Consider the following 16,417-nt stretch of genomic DNA (forward strand, 5'->3'; position numbering starts at 1 on the left):
CACCTGCCTTTTGTGCCAAGACCCACAAACAGATCTTCTTTTTCTCCTCGCCTACTCGGTGGTCTGCCTCCCTACCTTGAAAGCTGTATCCTAGGCAAATACTTCTTTCTGCCCTCCCTCCTACAGCTCTAGCTTATTTTATTCTTTATCACATTTGCATCTTACCCTTGCTTCGTGTAGCTTGGGGGTTTTAGATGTGAGGGCACCTTATTTTAATCTCATAGCAATTCTGGGAAGGTAGATTCAGCTGACTTGCTATTATTAATTAAATTGGTATACCACCCTATACCCACAGCTCTCACGGCAGTTCACAAGATAACATCACAATAGAAATACACAAAATACTGCACATAATAAAAACAAAAACAACCCAATAATCCCGCCTCCCCAAAACATTTGGGGTCACCCAGTCCTGGGCGTACTCAGGATTTTTGTGGGCGGGGTGGGGTGGGGGCAGAACTGAGCCATCTGCAACGTGATTGGTCAAGTGCTGTTAAGTGCTGTTATTTATTTACTTAATGGGGGCATCTGCCCCTCCCTGCCCCCCCTTGGCTACCCCTATGCACCTAGTACAGGCATAGGCAAACTCCGGCCCTTCAGATGTTTGGGACTACAATTCCCATCATCCCTGACCACTGGTCCTATTAGCTAGGGATGATGGGAATTGTAGTCCCAAACATCTGAAGGGCCGGAGTTTGCCTATGCCTGACCTAGTAAGTTGCATGACCGAGCAGAGGTTTGAACTCTGCTTCCCTCATTATTACTTAAGCCACTAGACCGATTGCTTCTCCAGTATAGACTGACTTACATAGATTATGAATAGTATTGGTAACATGCTATTAACCCATGTCTGTGTCAGAAAGGGAGAATGTGTGTTTGGCAATGCTGGCATTAAATACATCCATTTTGTCTCTGTTCGTACGGCTGGTTTATCTAGCGCAGCAATATTTTTATTATATTTACTTAAAACATGGCTATACCACCCAATATGGGGGAAAGAGAGTTTTCCCAGGATGGCTTACTATTAAATTCAAAATGCAAAACGATGCCGGCAAAAATAAGTCACCTTACAGAGCAGAGAGGCTTCCAAAAGGAATAACAGTAAGCATTCTGCACTGTGAAATAAAGTTTCCTTGATTCATGGTTGCATTCATGGGTCAGAGAACAAGCTGGAGTGGCTGAGGCAGGTCAGATTTGGACTTTCCTGATTGCAGGCGTCTCCCATAAGGCTTGGATGTAGCGGTGCTGGTTAAAAGTGCATGAGGAGGTCTTTCAGCCTGTGTTTGATACAACACAGTCTTTCAGAGCTGGTATTATCTGTTGTGTCACAGGCTATTTATGGCTCTCCTCTTAATCTCAGGGCACTTAACGAGCCCGAGTTTTTCTGTGAGACTGCCTCTTCTAGACAAATGCAAGTAACCGGACAGCGGAGAAATTCCTTCTGCCACCCCAAATATACGTAAATTGCATTGAGCCATAGCTATTTTTGCAGGGCTGTTGGTCAAGTAGGGAATATACCATCCAGGATCCATTGCTTACCGAACAGCATGAAGAAAATGGAGCATGCTTTGCATACGTGCTGACAGCGGTCATCCTCTGTTGGATTTTTTATTTTTTGAAGAGATCTGCAGTCCTTAAGCCTTCCTTGGATGCTACCGTTCACTTTGCAGTAAACGTTTGCATATATCGCGGCAATACGTATGGGGCTCAAAATCCACCCTTTTCCGTGTGGTTTCGGTTCTGTATGACAAACTGATTTCTTTACATTCTCAGATTCTCCAGGAAGCAGGGCTCCAGTGTTCCCACCGGGAGGAAAAGCAACGTCGGCAAAGCCCTTTTCACTCCCAGGTGGCGCAGGTCGGTTTGCAGGCCCTTCTCCCGGGCAAAGAACTGCCGTTCCAGAGCCACAGAGGAGCCGAATGCCTCCACCGAGACCTGACCCTGGGTCCAGGGCCGATATGGGTGCTCCTCCCGTGCCAAATACTCCAAGACCTGTCCCATCAACGCTGTACAACCGAGGACCCCCTCCTGTGCCGGGATCCAGCAGGCAAGTCAGCTTAGGCCTCACACCTCCGCCTTTCCCCGGAAATCGATTTGGAGGGTCCCTCCGCCAGTCGTCGCAAGGGGGTCATCCTCCTCCTTTCGCAAACAGGCCTCCTCTTCCTCCGGCCCCAGGCAGGCCGACAGAAGACAAGCCTCCGCCGCCTCCACCCCCAGCAGGAAGCAGGCCACCTCTCAACCGGGAAGCTTCCTTGCCACCGCCTCCTCCACCTCAAAACAACAGGCCTCCAGTTCCTTCCACGCCTCGGCCATCCTTTGGCTCTCCGGTCCCTCCTCCGCCACCTCCAAGCAGGCCAGGCCCGCCTCTGGTTCCACCGACGTCCAGCGGAAATGATGAGATGCCGCGGCTTCCGCAAAGGAATATATCGCTAGCGTGTCCTTCTCCGCCAAGCCTGCCTGGCTCTTGTCGCTCTGGACCTCTCCCTCCGCCACCAGGAGAGAGGCCGCCTCCTCCTGTCAGAGACCCACCCAGCAGATCAGGTGAGGCTCCCTGCGTTCTTCCAGCAACAACGCGAATGCCATAATACATACAGTCATACCGCATGTTACGTTCTTTCAGGATACGTCCTGCAGCGACCCGGAAGTACCGGAAAGGGTTACTTCCGGGTTCGCCGCTCACACATGTGCAGATGCACAAAATGATGCCACGCGCATCCGCAGAAGCGGCGAATCGCAACCCATGCATGCACAGACGTGGGTTGGTTTCTTTTCATGTTGCGAAAGGGCCTCCGGAATGGATCCCGTTCGCAACCAGAGGTACCACTGTAATGCAAACATTGGGGTGGAGTGAGAGGGGGACGACATAACAGTGTATAAAATTTAGCACGGCGGTGTGTGAAATTTTGTGTGTTGTGTAGCTAGAGAATTTTCCATGGATCTTCCAAATTGCTGTTAAGATACCCTTTGCTTCAAGCGAGAAGTTAGAAAGCTAATACAGAAAGACAGCAAATACCCTCCTCTCTGCTTACAGATAAATGGCCTCTTGTTCCTTCTGTGTAGGATGTTCTCGAGTATGTCTCTGGTATGTTCTATGATATGAGTCATACCTTTCAGAATAAGAAAGGGCAATGGGGCCCTGTTTCGAAATGGGCGTAGGGGTTGGAATGCCGCTGCTGTCTGCTTCCAGTATACCTGAAGGAGCGTCTCCACCCCCATTGTTCAGCCCAGACACTGAGGTCCAGCTCTAAGGGCCTTCTGGCAGTTCCCTCACTGCGAGAAGTGAGGTTACAGGGAACCAGGCAGAGGGCCTTCTCAGGAGAGGCGCCCGCCCTGTGGAACACCCTCCCATCAGATGTCAAGGAAAGAAACAACTGACTTTTAGAAGACATCTGAAGGCAGCCCTGTTTAGGGAAGTTTTTAATGTTTGATGTTTTATCACATTTTTAATGTTCTGTTGGGAGCCGCCCAGAGTGGCTGGGGAACCCCGGCCAGATGGGCTGGGTATGAATTATTACAGTGGTACCTTGGGTTAAGAACTTAATTCGTTCCGGAGGTCCGTTCTTAACCTGAAACTGTTCTTAACCTGAAGCACCACTTTAGCTAATGGGGCCTCCTACTGCCGCTGAGCCGCCCCTGCACAATTTTTGTTCTCATCCTGGAGCAAAGTTCTTAACCTGAGGTAATATTTCTAGGTTAGCGGAGTCTGTAACCTGAAGCGTATGTAAGCTGAAGCATATGTAACCCGAGGTACCACTGTATTATTATTATTAGTAGTAGTTGTAGTAGTAACCCGAGGTACCACTGCTATTATTATTATTATTATTAACCCGAGGTACCGCTGTAGTATTATTATTATTATTATTATTACTATTACTATTATTATTCCTTTGTTCTTTCATATCCAGGACCCCTTCCTCCACCTCCGCCGCCAATAAGCAGAAACGGCAGCACTTCACGGGCCTTGCCAGCTACCCCACAGCTTCCTTCCAGAGGCGGGCTTGATAAACACAGAGGCGGACCACTTCCTCCTCCACTTCCTCCTGACAGGCCTTCTTCCGGAGCACCTCCCCCACCACCGCCACCTTCGTCCGCCATGCGAAACGGCTTTCAGGATTCTTCATGCGATGGTGTGTGTGTGTGGCAATCAGCCTGCAATCCCAGTGCGCAGAGCGGGATGGCGTGCGCCCAGCGACTTCCGTGAATTAAAGCAGAACATCTGCAAGAATCCTTGCATGCACAGTTGCGCGTGGGGAGGGTTTTTCTCTCCGTCTGGGTGGAACCCAGGATTTCCTTCAGAGAGGGAGAGAACTCCATCCAGTCGCGTGGGAGACAGCTCTCCAATGCTGTACATGGAAGAATTTACAATTTTGCTCTTTTGCCCTCTTGATATGCTCTTTCGCAGTGTGCTTTTTTTGTGTGTGTGTGAGTAAAAGAACCATGAAGTTGTTAACAGCAAATGCCACACTTTTAACATTTGGTGGAATACAGTGCCAGTATCACTAGAAAACAATAACTTCTTCCAACCCCTACATGACTGGTTATTTTCAAAAACTTAGGAAAAGTGGAGTTACCCAATTTACCAGGAATTAACTGCATAAACACTGTAATATTGTGGGCATGGGTGTAGGCGGGGGGGCAGGGGGGCAGTTGCCCCCCCCAAATCCTCAAAAAGCATTAAAAATACTTAAGAAACTGAGGTTCTGTCCCCCCATGTCCTCTCTTTGGGAGGATTTTTACATTTTTATAGCTATTATTATTATTATTATTATTATTATTATTATTATTATTATTATATTTTGGCAAAGTAATAATCATACATAAATAAGAATAAAAATTTGCATCCCACCACCAAGTCCATAAAATTGTAACTATACAACCTCCCAAGATTTTTACATGTTAAATGAAATGTCCGTGCTCTCCCAAAAACAAGCTCAGCAACTTTTTGAGACGTTCTTGCAGGGGGTGGGGTGGGTGGGGAGCTCAACGACTGTTTAATGCTTCAGTGCAAACGTTTTATAATTTGCTACCAAAATTGAGGTAGTTCTTAATTCTTAAAATGGAGCAGGCTGGTTCCTGTGCCAGTTAAAAAATCATAGATCATTTGTAATGCTGTTTTTACTCAAGTATCTACCTTTTGAAGAAGACTTAGTTAACTGCAAGGATTTTAAGGAGCCCTTCCCACACGCTTGCGAGTGATGACATTCTGATAACACCAACACTGCAAGAATGTTGCTTGGGTCCCAGGTACTGTAGAAAGGTACTAGGGGTGTGCACCAGATTCGGATGAATCCTGAAGTCAAGTGGGATGTCTTGGACAGATTTTTGGCTTGTCAGAAGTGAAGCAGGATTTCTATGAGGTAGTACAAATCAAATCGGAGGCCCCTGGAGAACTCCCATCTTTTAGTTGGGTGGGGTAGAATGTGTGTGTCCTTTTTGCGTTAATGCAGGTGAGCACTTTTAGTTAGCAATGCTTTTTTCCCTATCTTTTTTATTTGGTGTTGTATTATTATTATTTACCGATTAAATTTGTATACCGCCCTATACCCACAGGCTTCAGAGCAGTTCACAGGATAAAATTACAATATAAAAACACAAAATACATAATAAAAACAAAAACAACCCAATAACCAGCCCCCCAGCACATTTCAAAGGGGCATTGGGTGACAATCAACCAAAGGTCTTCTTTAAGAGGGGTGTTTTTGCCTAGCAACCAAAAAATGTATATCAAAGGCACCAGGCCAACCTCCTGTGGAGAGCATTGCACAAATGGGGAGCCACTGCAGAAAAGGCCTGTATCCTTCAGGGCCACTGCACTGGGATGAGATTTGGAGGCCTGCTTTACAGTGGCTTTGGTCCAAAATGTGGTGATTGTGGTGGACTCAGGTTCAATGCTTGGCTGTTGGCCTGTAGTGTTCCTCAAGGTTCTGTCCTGTCCCTCCCCACCCCCCTGCTCTTTTAAGAAAGGTGGTCCTGAATTTTGGGGTTCAGTGTATGATACCCAGCTCCCTCTCTCCTTTCCATCTAAATCTGAGGAAGCTTTCTCAGTGCTATTTCAGTGTCTGGTGTCAGTAACAGACTGGATGAAATTAAAACTTATTCCCAGCAAGACAGAAGTGTTCCTGGTCAGTCAAAAGGCGCAGATCAGGAAATAGAGATTCAACCCCGTGGTGGTTGGGATTGCACTCCCCTGAAAACACAGGTGCGCAGCTAAGGTGTGCTGGATTCAACCCTGAGCCTCGATGCCCAGGTTTTGGCGGTCGCTTATGTATAATATGACATTGCAGAAAGTTCTACAAAGCCTGTTATTGTTGTGTTTTCTCCAGATGAGTGGGAGAGCAGATTTTCCTTCCATCCCATGTCTGACCTGCCACCTCCAGAGCCGTATGTGCCAATGAACAAAAGCTACCCCAGTAAACTAGCAAGGAATGACAACAGAAGTAAGTATTCTTTCACGAGGTGCTTGGTAGCAGAGCATTTGGGGAGCGATCACGGAGGTTATATAAAAAGGGCTTTGAGCACTCAGAAATCACTACGTACGTGTGAAAGATTGTTCATGTTATTAAATGACACACCTAAATTGCACAAGTGAACACAGAGGGGTACTCCTAGACCCTGTATTTAATGGCTATGGACTGTATTTAGTTGTGTCCTTCCACTCATGGAAGGCTCTCTGATCTAGAAGAGGCTTCCATGAATAGAAGGGAAAACGGGGCAACTTAAGTCAGTTTTCCGTCTGAAAACATCTCCCTTTCCCAAATATGTACTAGCTTACGGTGATGAGAGGAGGCCTTAAACATGAGTCCCAGTTTGGATAATGTTGTGTTGTTTAGTCGTTTAGCCGTGTCCAACTCTTCATGACCCCATGGACCAGAGCCCGCCAGGCACTCCTGTCTTCCACTGCCTCCCGCAGTTTGGTCAAACTCATGCTGGTAGCTTCAAGAACACTGTCCAACCATCTCGTCCTCTGTTGTCCCCTTCTCCTTGTGCCCTCCATCTTTCCCAACATCAGGGTCTTTTCCAGGGAGTCTTCTCTTCTCATGAGGTGGCCAAAGTACTGGAGCCTCAGCTTCAGGATCTGTCCTTCCAGTGAGCACTCAGGGCTCATTTCCTTAAGAATGGATAGGTTTGATCTTCTTGCAGTCCATGGGACTCTCAAGAGTCCCCTCCACCACCATAATTCAAAAGCATCAATTCTTGGGCGATCAGCCTTCTTTATGGTCCAGCTCTCACTTCCATACATCACTACTGGGAAAACCATAGCTTTAACTATACGGACCTTTGTTGGCAAGGTGATGTCTCTGCTTTTGGATAATACGCTAAGTCAAACCATGGTTTATCTTAGCATGGTAGCAAAAAGGACTGGGGAGGGCCAAAATGGGTGTAAGCTCCTCCTCTCCAGGAGTCCACCAGTTTGCATGGTCTTGCTAAGCCATGTGGTGTGAGCCAGGCTATGTGCAGTTTACATTTTTCATTAAAATTAGGTTGGAGTACATACAGTGGACGCTTGGGTTGCGAACGTGATCTGTGCGGGATGCACGTTCACTACCCACAGCGTTCACAGCCCACAGCTGTGCATCTGCACATACTGCGATTCGGCGCTTCTGTGCAAAGCACGATTTAGCGTTTCTGCACATGCGCAACTGCCGAAACCTGGAAGTAACCCGTTCCGGTACTTCCAGGTTTCAGCGGTCCGTAACCCAAAAAAATGCAACCTTAAGTGTCTGTAACCCGAGGTATGACTGTAGTGGATTTTCTCAGGCTTGAAAACAGTACCAAAAATAAATAAATATTGTTTCTCATTCATGCAGGTGTTCTCTCTTTTTTTGCCATTTTTTCCTTTTTGCAAGTTTTTGCGGTGCTTGAAAACCCTTCAAAACCCACCTGACCAGCAATGTGTCTTTTAAAAATGAATGCCTGCATCTTTGGGCAATGATACGGGTGCCATACTATTATCAGTTTGAAATAAACAACTCCCCCCGCCCCCCATGTATATATGAACAATCTTGGAGGCTGGCTAGCCACACGTTTGTAACATCTAACATGTAATTACGACATAAAATATTTTTGTATTGTTCATATCGATGCAATACTACTTCAATGAATAACAGAAGAGTTTTTAAAAAATTGAACGGGGATGTTTTAACTGAATGTCTTGAGCATAAGCTTCAGTGAATTAAAAAAATAAGGTGAAATCTCTTTTCTTTTGCCTTTTAGGTGGATCCAGTCGTAGAGAACGAGGTGCTCCGCCACTTCCACCTATTCCAAGGTGAAGTGGGGCTGTTGACCTCTTCGGGGATGTGACTGCTTTTCTGAAATTTCCCTTGAACCCAGCAGTCTTGTCAAAAGGCTTCCTTTCATGCCGCACTTTTTTGGGGGGGCGGGGCTGGGGAATCCCACTCTCGGTATCACTTTCAGATGAAGCTGTCAGAATCCTGCTCAGGTTATTCCTGCCAATTTCCACCTTGGTTCTACAAATCAAAGATTTTGTGAACTGTAATCCAAATCCCCATTGATGGGGATTTTAAGTTACTTTGAAATTAATGGGGACTTGCTTCCAATAAGGTGCTTAGTATTGGGGGAGTGGTATATTATTATTATTATTATTACTATTGTTACCTTGAAAACTGTCTTGCAAGGCTTGCAAGGGGACTGTATAGATCACATTTTGGAGCTCAGTCCAAGTCTTGCCAGTACCATCAAAAAGAGCCAAGACTTTCAGCTTGTCTTGTAGTGCGGGACAATAACATTTTACAAAATTCAAGTCTCTGTTACATTAACCTGAAGCATAGCTTCCTTGACAACCTTCTGTATTTCTTTCCATGATAAATACGATTCATAGCACTTTCTCCCCCCCCCCCCAAATTGCAGTCTTGTCTGAGATTACTGATCAATTTGATCAAATTAGTTTGACGATTAGAGGTAGGGGGAAAGAACTACATGGCACAACTTTTAATACATTCCGTCTCTGGAAAGAGTTGGGATTCATTGTGTGTGACATTCTTACTCTCTCTCAGGCAATCTGCTAAAACTTTAATGAATAGTAGTCCTTCAGACACCAAAAGAATGTTGCTTTGTGTTTGCCAAAGCATCAGTAGCAACTTTTAACAAATCCACCGAAAATGCCTATGTCACAATTCAGGGCAGTGCGTGCATGGAAGCAGGCTTCCAAGCATGTAAATCTAGCTGGAGGGAGGGAGGTGTCTACAACCAAATACTGTGTACACAGGTCCTCCCTTCCTGTCCCAGAGGCAGGGACCGTGTGCTCAGAGATCTCCATTTTCTTTATTTTTTAAAAAATCAAAACAGCTAAGGTCTTGCAGGTGGACTTTTCAGCATTGGAAACTGGGGTGTCTTCTAGCCAAACAGCTGGATTGGTGGAGTTTCATATTTTGGAGGAAGAAGAAGAAAAAAGAATTTGGGGCTTGCAGGTGCTACTTAACAACAGGATTCAAGGTGTCATTGTCATCTTGGAAGTTAAGTTCTTCTTTTGCTAACAGTTATGCTGTTGGGCTTTTCCTCTGGGGTGAGTTTTACCCCATGGTTTCTGAATTGGTGGTTCTGCAAAACGAATCGTTGTAAAGCTCTCTCCTTTGAACTATGCAAGGCAAATATTCAAAGTTAGTGTACATAAGCAACAATAGATGCTAACAGGACTCTTTCTGTGGCTTTCTGCTAACACCTCTGCCCTGAGCTTCCATTTCTTTCATGGTACCATTGGAACTGTTCTTAGCTATGAAAAGATTTTTTTATTTGGCTCCTGTGTGCTGAAGACACTCCCCTCTCCTTCGATGTGGCAGCTGTTAATCAAGCATCCAGCTGCAAGCAGGAAGTGTCAGCAAGAGACATTTGGTTGACCTGTTACAAGCTTTTTCCTTTCCATGAGGTGCAAAACAGCTGGACAGCATTTTAAAGTTACAGCTTTGTTGCAAAATTTCATTACTTTTCGCAGGAATTTTCTTGTCATTCTGACAGTTGATAAGTGCATTTACTCTTTCACAACCAATTCACCTTTACACACATGAGAGAAATGTGGTCCTTAATTGGAACATGATTGAGAATGGAATGACTATTTATGGAAGCTCTGAAGATGGCTCTCTTGTACACGCTACTATGCAAATTGGAGACAAAAGGATGACTTTTCTGGTGATGTCATGAATGAAAAAGTGGGAAGATGGAAGATGTGTATTATAGCATAATAATATCCAAAGTTAAGTTGTGGTGGGACAGTTGGAGCAAGATTTCCTTAGAGATGCACATGAAAAGTATACTTAGATCTTTGGGGAAGATTTGAAAAGGAACTCAGAAATATTCACAATGGTGCAGCCAAGGTTGCACTTTGCTTTAGACCAGAGGTTCCCAAACTGTGGTGGTCCATTCAGGTGGTCTGTGGCATGTCTGTGAAGAACACTTACAATTTGAATTTAATGGAATTCAGATGGTAATAATAGTAAAGTACAATATAAGAAATAAAACAAGCCATAAAAATACAACTAAAGCTCACACTGCAATTGCAATTGCTCATTACAGTTGCTACAACAGGGAAATAATAATAATCAAGAGGTCTGCCAAGACCCACAGCAATTATCAAGTGATCTGTTAGGAAGCCACTACTTTAGACTATGTGCATTCCCATTGATGATAAATAAAGCAGGCTGGAGCTTTAGGATGGAGAAACATTGCTTTGCATTTACAATCTGTGTGTACAGAAATATGTATGTAAAAGCTTTTTTATGACTCTTTTTCATTAAAAGGAAAAAAAAGTTATTGCGTAGCTTTAGGTCTTATGTTGAGGTGCATTCCATGAGCCCACCCTTGTGATGGAATCCTTGCAGTTGAATATATTCAGGGACCCAAAGATTCCACCCACACAGGTCTCGTTGCAAAATTGGAAGGACTTTTTTTCAGCCATAAGCACAGCAACATCTTGCAATACCTTTTGGGATCAAGCATAGTCTACAATAATAATGGATTTTTCAGCAGACTCTTTTCCTATGCACTTAACAATCCTTTACATATATGCAGTATTAATTAACAGTTCCAGTTTCAGCTCAATTAGTATTGTGTGTGTTATTATTTTTTTTTAAGCAGGATGTAAAATGTTAAATTATTACGTTTTTGTTCCTGGAATGGAACACTTTAGCCTTCCGAAGAACAAATGAAGTACAAAGTTTTACAGTGGGGATTTAAAAAAATAATTTTAAAAAATGCTCCGGAAGCTGTACATTTTGTGTAAGCTGATTTAAGAGCAAATTCCCTCTTTGAATATGTTGATTAAAGATGGCAGAGAGAAATTGACGATACTGCTTTCAACTGATCGCTCAGGTTAGAAATTTGGTTATGCAATAGAGTGGAGATGGTTGCATTATCTACTCCTTGTTGCTGCCAATGGATTATTCATTGAGTGAGTGAAGTTCTGGAGCTGTGTTCTTCAGCTAGTGAGTCTGGATCTTTGCAGTGAAAAAACTTGACAGCAAGGAACAGCCATGTAATGAAAAGCAAAGGTGTCAAGAGGGCAGACAAATGAAGGAATAAGCATGCAGTGGTTAAAACCTGGTTATTTTACAAACAACGTCCACTCAGAAACTCTCAGGATTATGGTATTTAGAAACTCTGTGATGTGATTTCATTTGATCCTGCCAATTGTCTGTACCATTGGCAAATTAATTCCCATGCGATATTATCTGAAATTCTAACCAAAGCCTTGGCATTTAGAATGCAACGTGGCCTTTTAGAGAGAGAAGCAAAACCTGGAGCTTCTGTCTTCCTCAGAGGATAACATTTTAGCACTTTCTCTCCAATAGGAATCTTCCTTGGTGTGTGTGTATATGTTAAGTATTGTCAGGAAATACTTCAAAGGAAAAACAATAATAGGACTTGTTTGGTGTAAAGCATATTTCTTTTCTTTCACCAGATACATGGATAGAAGCAGCATTTTGAAGTTTAGCATATCATTTTATTATAGATATTTTAGAGTAAATATTTATTTGACTATGTACAACAGCAGAAAGCAAATGATTCATCCCAGTGGTGCCTTACTGCTACTTAAAAGCCACTTTTAAAATATCCAAATGGCTGCTGTCTTTTTTAAAACAACAACAAAAATTAGATCATGTTCCCACAGCCCCCAGAATTTCAAATATAAAATTGTACTTTATATATGGTGTAGTGCTTGAGCCCCATCTCTTTTCCCATTGGTTGTCTTAACATCTAACCCTGAAGCCCACTGTATAGAAATATTTTGGATTTCAGTAAGACTTGTTAAAATACTCTTTTTGGTATGTATATTCAGGCAAGTTACATAGATCAAAACAATTTCCAAATGAATGAGTTTAAGACCCAGGTCTTAAAATGAGCAAAAGTTTTAAACCCTACAGATGTTTTTATATGTGAGAGAATGAATCAAATGGATTGTGAACTTACAGAGCAAGTTCCCCATGTAATACAGAGCTTTCTAAACGTTCCCCATGCTCCTCCAAGGACTGGAAAGGGGTTCTTTACTTTAACCTCTTGTTTACTAGTAAAACTGAATTACTGTGTCGTGAAATGATGCATGCCTAAAAATGTTGTCACCAACATGAAAAGTTTGGAAACCTCTGATATAATACATACTCACCACTTTTTTATATATGAGATTGCACAGGTGTATTAGAGTAAAACAATGCCCATAATGTAAATAAGATTTTTTTTATTTGACTTTGCTTTGTGTTATTAACATGCATATCTTAAAATATGTTATCACTGTGACTCAAATTGTGAGAAACCAGGTAACAAATAAACTTGTGTCTGTCCAAAGCAAAAATAAAAATAAAATTGGAGCAACTCTTTTGTCAGATGGAACTGTATTTGTTGTGTGCCTGTGTGTGTGTGTGTATTTAGGATACAGTCTATGTGATCTGACGACTCTTCTTTATTGGAATCATTTTACACTGATCCTGCAAAGGTGCAATCTCAAAAAAATTAGCCATGTTCAAATACTATTTTCAATGGGGTCTTAAATATGCTGAACTTCCTCTTGATTGCACCTCGGCACTAAAGTGAGCGACAAAACTGCTGTTGCCTGCTGTATAGTAGCCAGCCATGTGGATTGTAATTATGGTAAGCATGTAGGCTGGTCCACTCACATCCTGTATCACGGATCCCTGTAGATACATGTAGATGAATCCTACAATTCCCATAAGCTCCTGTGGAGGGATTTCTTCTGTATTATGAATAATAGTGTTTTTAAACTAAAAGTGGGGTTAGATCATACACAGAGTTTAAAGATGAATATGAGGCTTCCCCCCATGAGGAACTTGACATGTCTCTTGAATCTTTACTTGGGTAAATAAAATTGTAAATTGACAGCTCAGCACTAGAGGGCACTTTTTATCCAAACCACTACATCAAAATCACCAACTTGCCTATATATAAAGCCGCAGGATAGAGATCCAGGACAGTTTGGATATTGAGCTGTCAATACCAAAGGGATCCACACATGGTTAAAAATGCAATAAATTAAATTTCCTGGATGATTTAAATTAAATCTAGATTTAATTTAACTAAATCTTAGATGTTCTTATTCTACCCAAATGCTGGTACTCATTTGCAGAAACCACCGGTCTTCTCCATATGTAATGCTCCGTTCAGTCTCTCTTCCTCTCAATTTTTTTTGCCCAGATCCTTATTTAAGTAGCTTATCTCTGTTAATGTCACACCTATAGTAGCCTTCCTAATACCTATCAGAATATTAGCGTCTTGCTTTTTTAAAAAACAAAAACCTGGTTGTGCTTTGCATAATGCATTTCACAGAAAGTCATTTGCCTACAGATAGATTATCATGCAGGCTATGGTATGCAGGGCAAATGAGGGCCAGAGTCGGATCTGGAGAACTGGGGGATTTTCCTCACCTCTCACCCCGCCACACAAGGGCTGCCACGTTGGATCTGCAGAGGACAGAGATTGGTAAGCAAGGGGTCGGAAGGCCCCCAAGCCCCTTTCTTAACTAGTAGCAGCAATCTGGCTGTTGGGAGAGGGATGTTCTCTGTCCATCTCCCTTCCATCCATAATGGGATGCTGTGGTGGGCAGATGCTGCCACTTCCTTAATCCTGTGTGCTTCTGCCTATAAAGCGCTTTCTTCGTTTCTAAACACTAGAGAGCTAATATCCTAGCGGTTTAGCAGAAGAATGTGAATTCTTAAAAGGGCATCGCAAATAAAAATAATAATAAGTGCTTTTCTTCCAGAAAAAGGCGTTGGTACTCACCATAAAGTTGCTACTGTCACACTTTTAACTAGTGCTTTTCTTAGATATATATATGGTGCTGGTAGAGCTACCCTTGAGTACCTCCAGAAAAAAGCATTGAAAATAGGGGTAAAGATTTAAGACACTCATGGCCCATAAATTTAGGGGTTTCTGGTGAACACAGGCTGTTGGCTCATTTAATCTAAGGCTGTGATTCCCACAAGGGGGCAATTTGATTTTTAAGAGGGGCAGTTCGAGAATGAGTTATTAACAGTGAAGGGCCTTTTAGGCTTCCTCCAGTGAATAGGAGTTCACTTTTTGAATAAGAAGAATTAGGTATATGTCGGGGTGGGGGGAGGCATCAGGATTTTAGAGATGCTTAGGTGGGGCATGCCCCCCCCAAAGGTTGGGAACCACTGGTCTAAAGCCTCTGGGAATCCAGTCGTTGACCCCTCACAAAGCTACAATTCCCAGAGACCTTAAACTACAGTTCCCATGATCCTTTGTGAGTGGGGGAGGGGGAAGACATGTGCTTTTATTTACTTATTATATTTCTGGGCCTTTTTTCTTCGAAGGAGCTCGGGGTGACGCACGGATGCTTCTCCTCCTCCTCACCATTCCGACAACCCTGTGCTGCCGTGAGGTTGCGGGTGTTACCCAAGAAGCGGGTTACCTAAAGAAAACGGGACTTTTTCCCCTCTCAGAGAAAAGCGCGTGCAGCCCAAGGCGGCTCCTTCCGTAGAAAAAAAAACACACCTTCATTTGGCCAACTAAACCAGAGAGCTCTTGTGAAAAGACGCCAAGTCGCCTGGAGGCGAGCGGCGCGAATCTCCAAGGCCTCTGGTTTGCTTTTTACTGCAGCAGCAGCTGCTGCCGCCGCCGCCGCCGCCATCTTAAAAAGAGCCTTTTCCGCCTTGGACGCGGCGGGGCGGGTTTTGGCGGGCAGGCCCGCCTCTGCGCTGAGCTCACGCGCCGCCGGCTCCGTCCCACGCGCGCTGCTCCCCGGCGCCCAGGCGAGGGCCGGAGATGCCCGCCTTGCTTTGCCTGCCGTTGCTGCTGCAGCCGCCGTAGGGCGAAGGCAGGTAAACGAGGGGAAGGGGGACCCCCTTCCTTCCTTCTTTCTCCTTTCGTAACCCCCGCTGCTCGCCCGCGCCTTGACTCCGCTCCCAAACAGCAACAGGGGGGAGACCATGCTCGCCTCTGCACACGCCGAGCCAGGCTCACCTCGGAAGACAGCCGAGAGCAATGGGAGACTGAGAGAGCTGGGGGAGGGGAGGCTGGAAGCAGAGCCCCCTGCGAACACCTAGGACCATACTATTATTATTATTACTACTACTATTATTATTGTTATTACCCAGCGGGACCGCCCCAAAGTGAAGCCGCCCCGAAAGAGCCAGCGCGCAAAGACTTGGGTCTGTATGACTTTGCATTTACGGGGTTTCTGGGACGTGTCTGTGTGCACGGCTTTTATTGGGGTCGGTGCAATTGTGGGGCGACTCCTGCCCTCAGGTTCAGGATGCCATGTGGTTGCGTGTTGCGCCTGCGTTGAGGGGTCTCCCCTTCGGGTTCGTCCGCCGGCGCGCGAGGGCCGCCGCGTCTGGCTCAAACTCTCCACCAGCAAATCGCCCTCTCTGGTAAACAAGATCCCATTGGCTGCGGCGCGTCTTTCGGGGTGGGTGCAAGACGTTTGCCGCGGGCGGGTTGGCGGCGACCCTTTCCCTTTAAATCAAGTAATCGCAGTCCGGCAGCGGTTTGCATCTCGGCCCGGCCTTTTCGCGCGTTGCAAACCGGATAAGCCAAGTCGTGGGCTGTGGGGGACAATTTACAAGGCATTTGTGTGGTTTCTCTTTAAATCGCCCTTTCTGCGTTTGAAACCAACCGAAGAGGTGTTTCTTTTCTTTTTTTTTGCAAGAAGAGAACAGCTGGGTATCTGGTTCCATAAGGTGATGGTGAATATCGGTTCCCCCTTTTACAGATTGAGGGGGAAAATGAGTTTTCTTAAAGTTGACAGAAAGTTAGGTGCATCCTGTTCTTATTTAAATCAGCAGATGATTTTTTGGTGGGTTGAGTAGGTGTTTTTCACCACTTTGGAGGTGTAATTGCAGCATTTAGTCATAACTGTGGTGTTAACGTGCAGTAAAATATTTTGTTATGTTCTTATTCCAAACTGCAACTGCAGTTGCAGTTACTTGGTCTT

General features: G+C 44.5%; 2 protein-coding genes and 1 long non-coding RNA gene across 9 annotated transcripts in view; 2 read left to right on the forward strand and 1 right to left on the reverse strand.

Annotated features, from left to right (window-relative positions):
• Positions 1-9,287, forward strand: part of WIPF1 (WAS/WASL interacting protein family member 1) — a 61,048-nt gene extending 51,761 nt beyond the window's left edge. For all 5 annotated transcript variants that reach the window (XM_081931058.1, XM_081931059.1, XM_081931062.1 and 2 more), the window contains exons 5-8: positions 1,774-2,541; positions 3,906-4,127; positions 6,324-6,437; positions 8,215-9,287. In XM_081931058.1, coding sequence (XP_081787184.1) covers positions 1,774-2,541; positions 3,906-4,127; positions 6,324-6,437; positions 8,215-8,270 — 1,160 coding nt within the window. In that variant the 3' untranslated portion in view covers positions 8,271-9,287. The remainder of the gene's footprint in view (positions 1-1,773; positions 2,542-3,905; positions 4,128-6,323; positions 6,438-8,214) is intronic.
• Positions 8,376-15,035, reverse strand: LOC309363606. Of its 2 annotated transcripts, XR_014165467.1 has the most exons (3): positions 14,894-15,035; positions 13,887-13,922; positions 8,376-13,181 (listed from the first exon to the last, which is right to left on the reverse strand). It is a non-coding gene; the product is annotated as an uncharacterized lncRNA (long non-coding RNA). The 2 variants fall into 2 exon arrangements; XR_014165466.1 differs by lacking the exon at positions 13,887-13,922.
• A 122-nt stretch (positions 15,036-15,157) lies between these two features.
• Positions 15,158-16,417, forward strand: part of GPR155 (G protein-coupled receptor 155) — a 37,357-nt gene continuing 36,097 nt past the window's right edge. For both annotated transcript variants that reach the window (XM_081916524.1, XM_081916525.1), the window contains exon 1: positions 15,158-15,302. The gene's annotated coding sequence lies outside the window, so the exon portion shown is untranslated. The remainder of the gene's footprint in view (positions 15,303-16,417) is intronic.

Source organism: Podarcis melisellensis, assembly GCF_964234715.1.
Source record: "Podarcis melisellensis genome assembly, chromosome: 1".
Lineage (NCBI taxonomy): Eukaryota > Metazoa > Chordata > Lepidosauria > Squamata > Lacertidae > Podarcis > Podarcis melisellensis.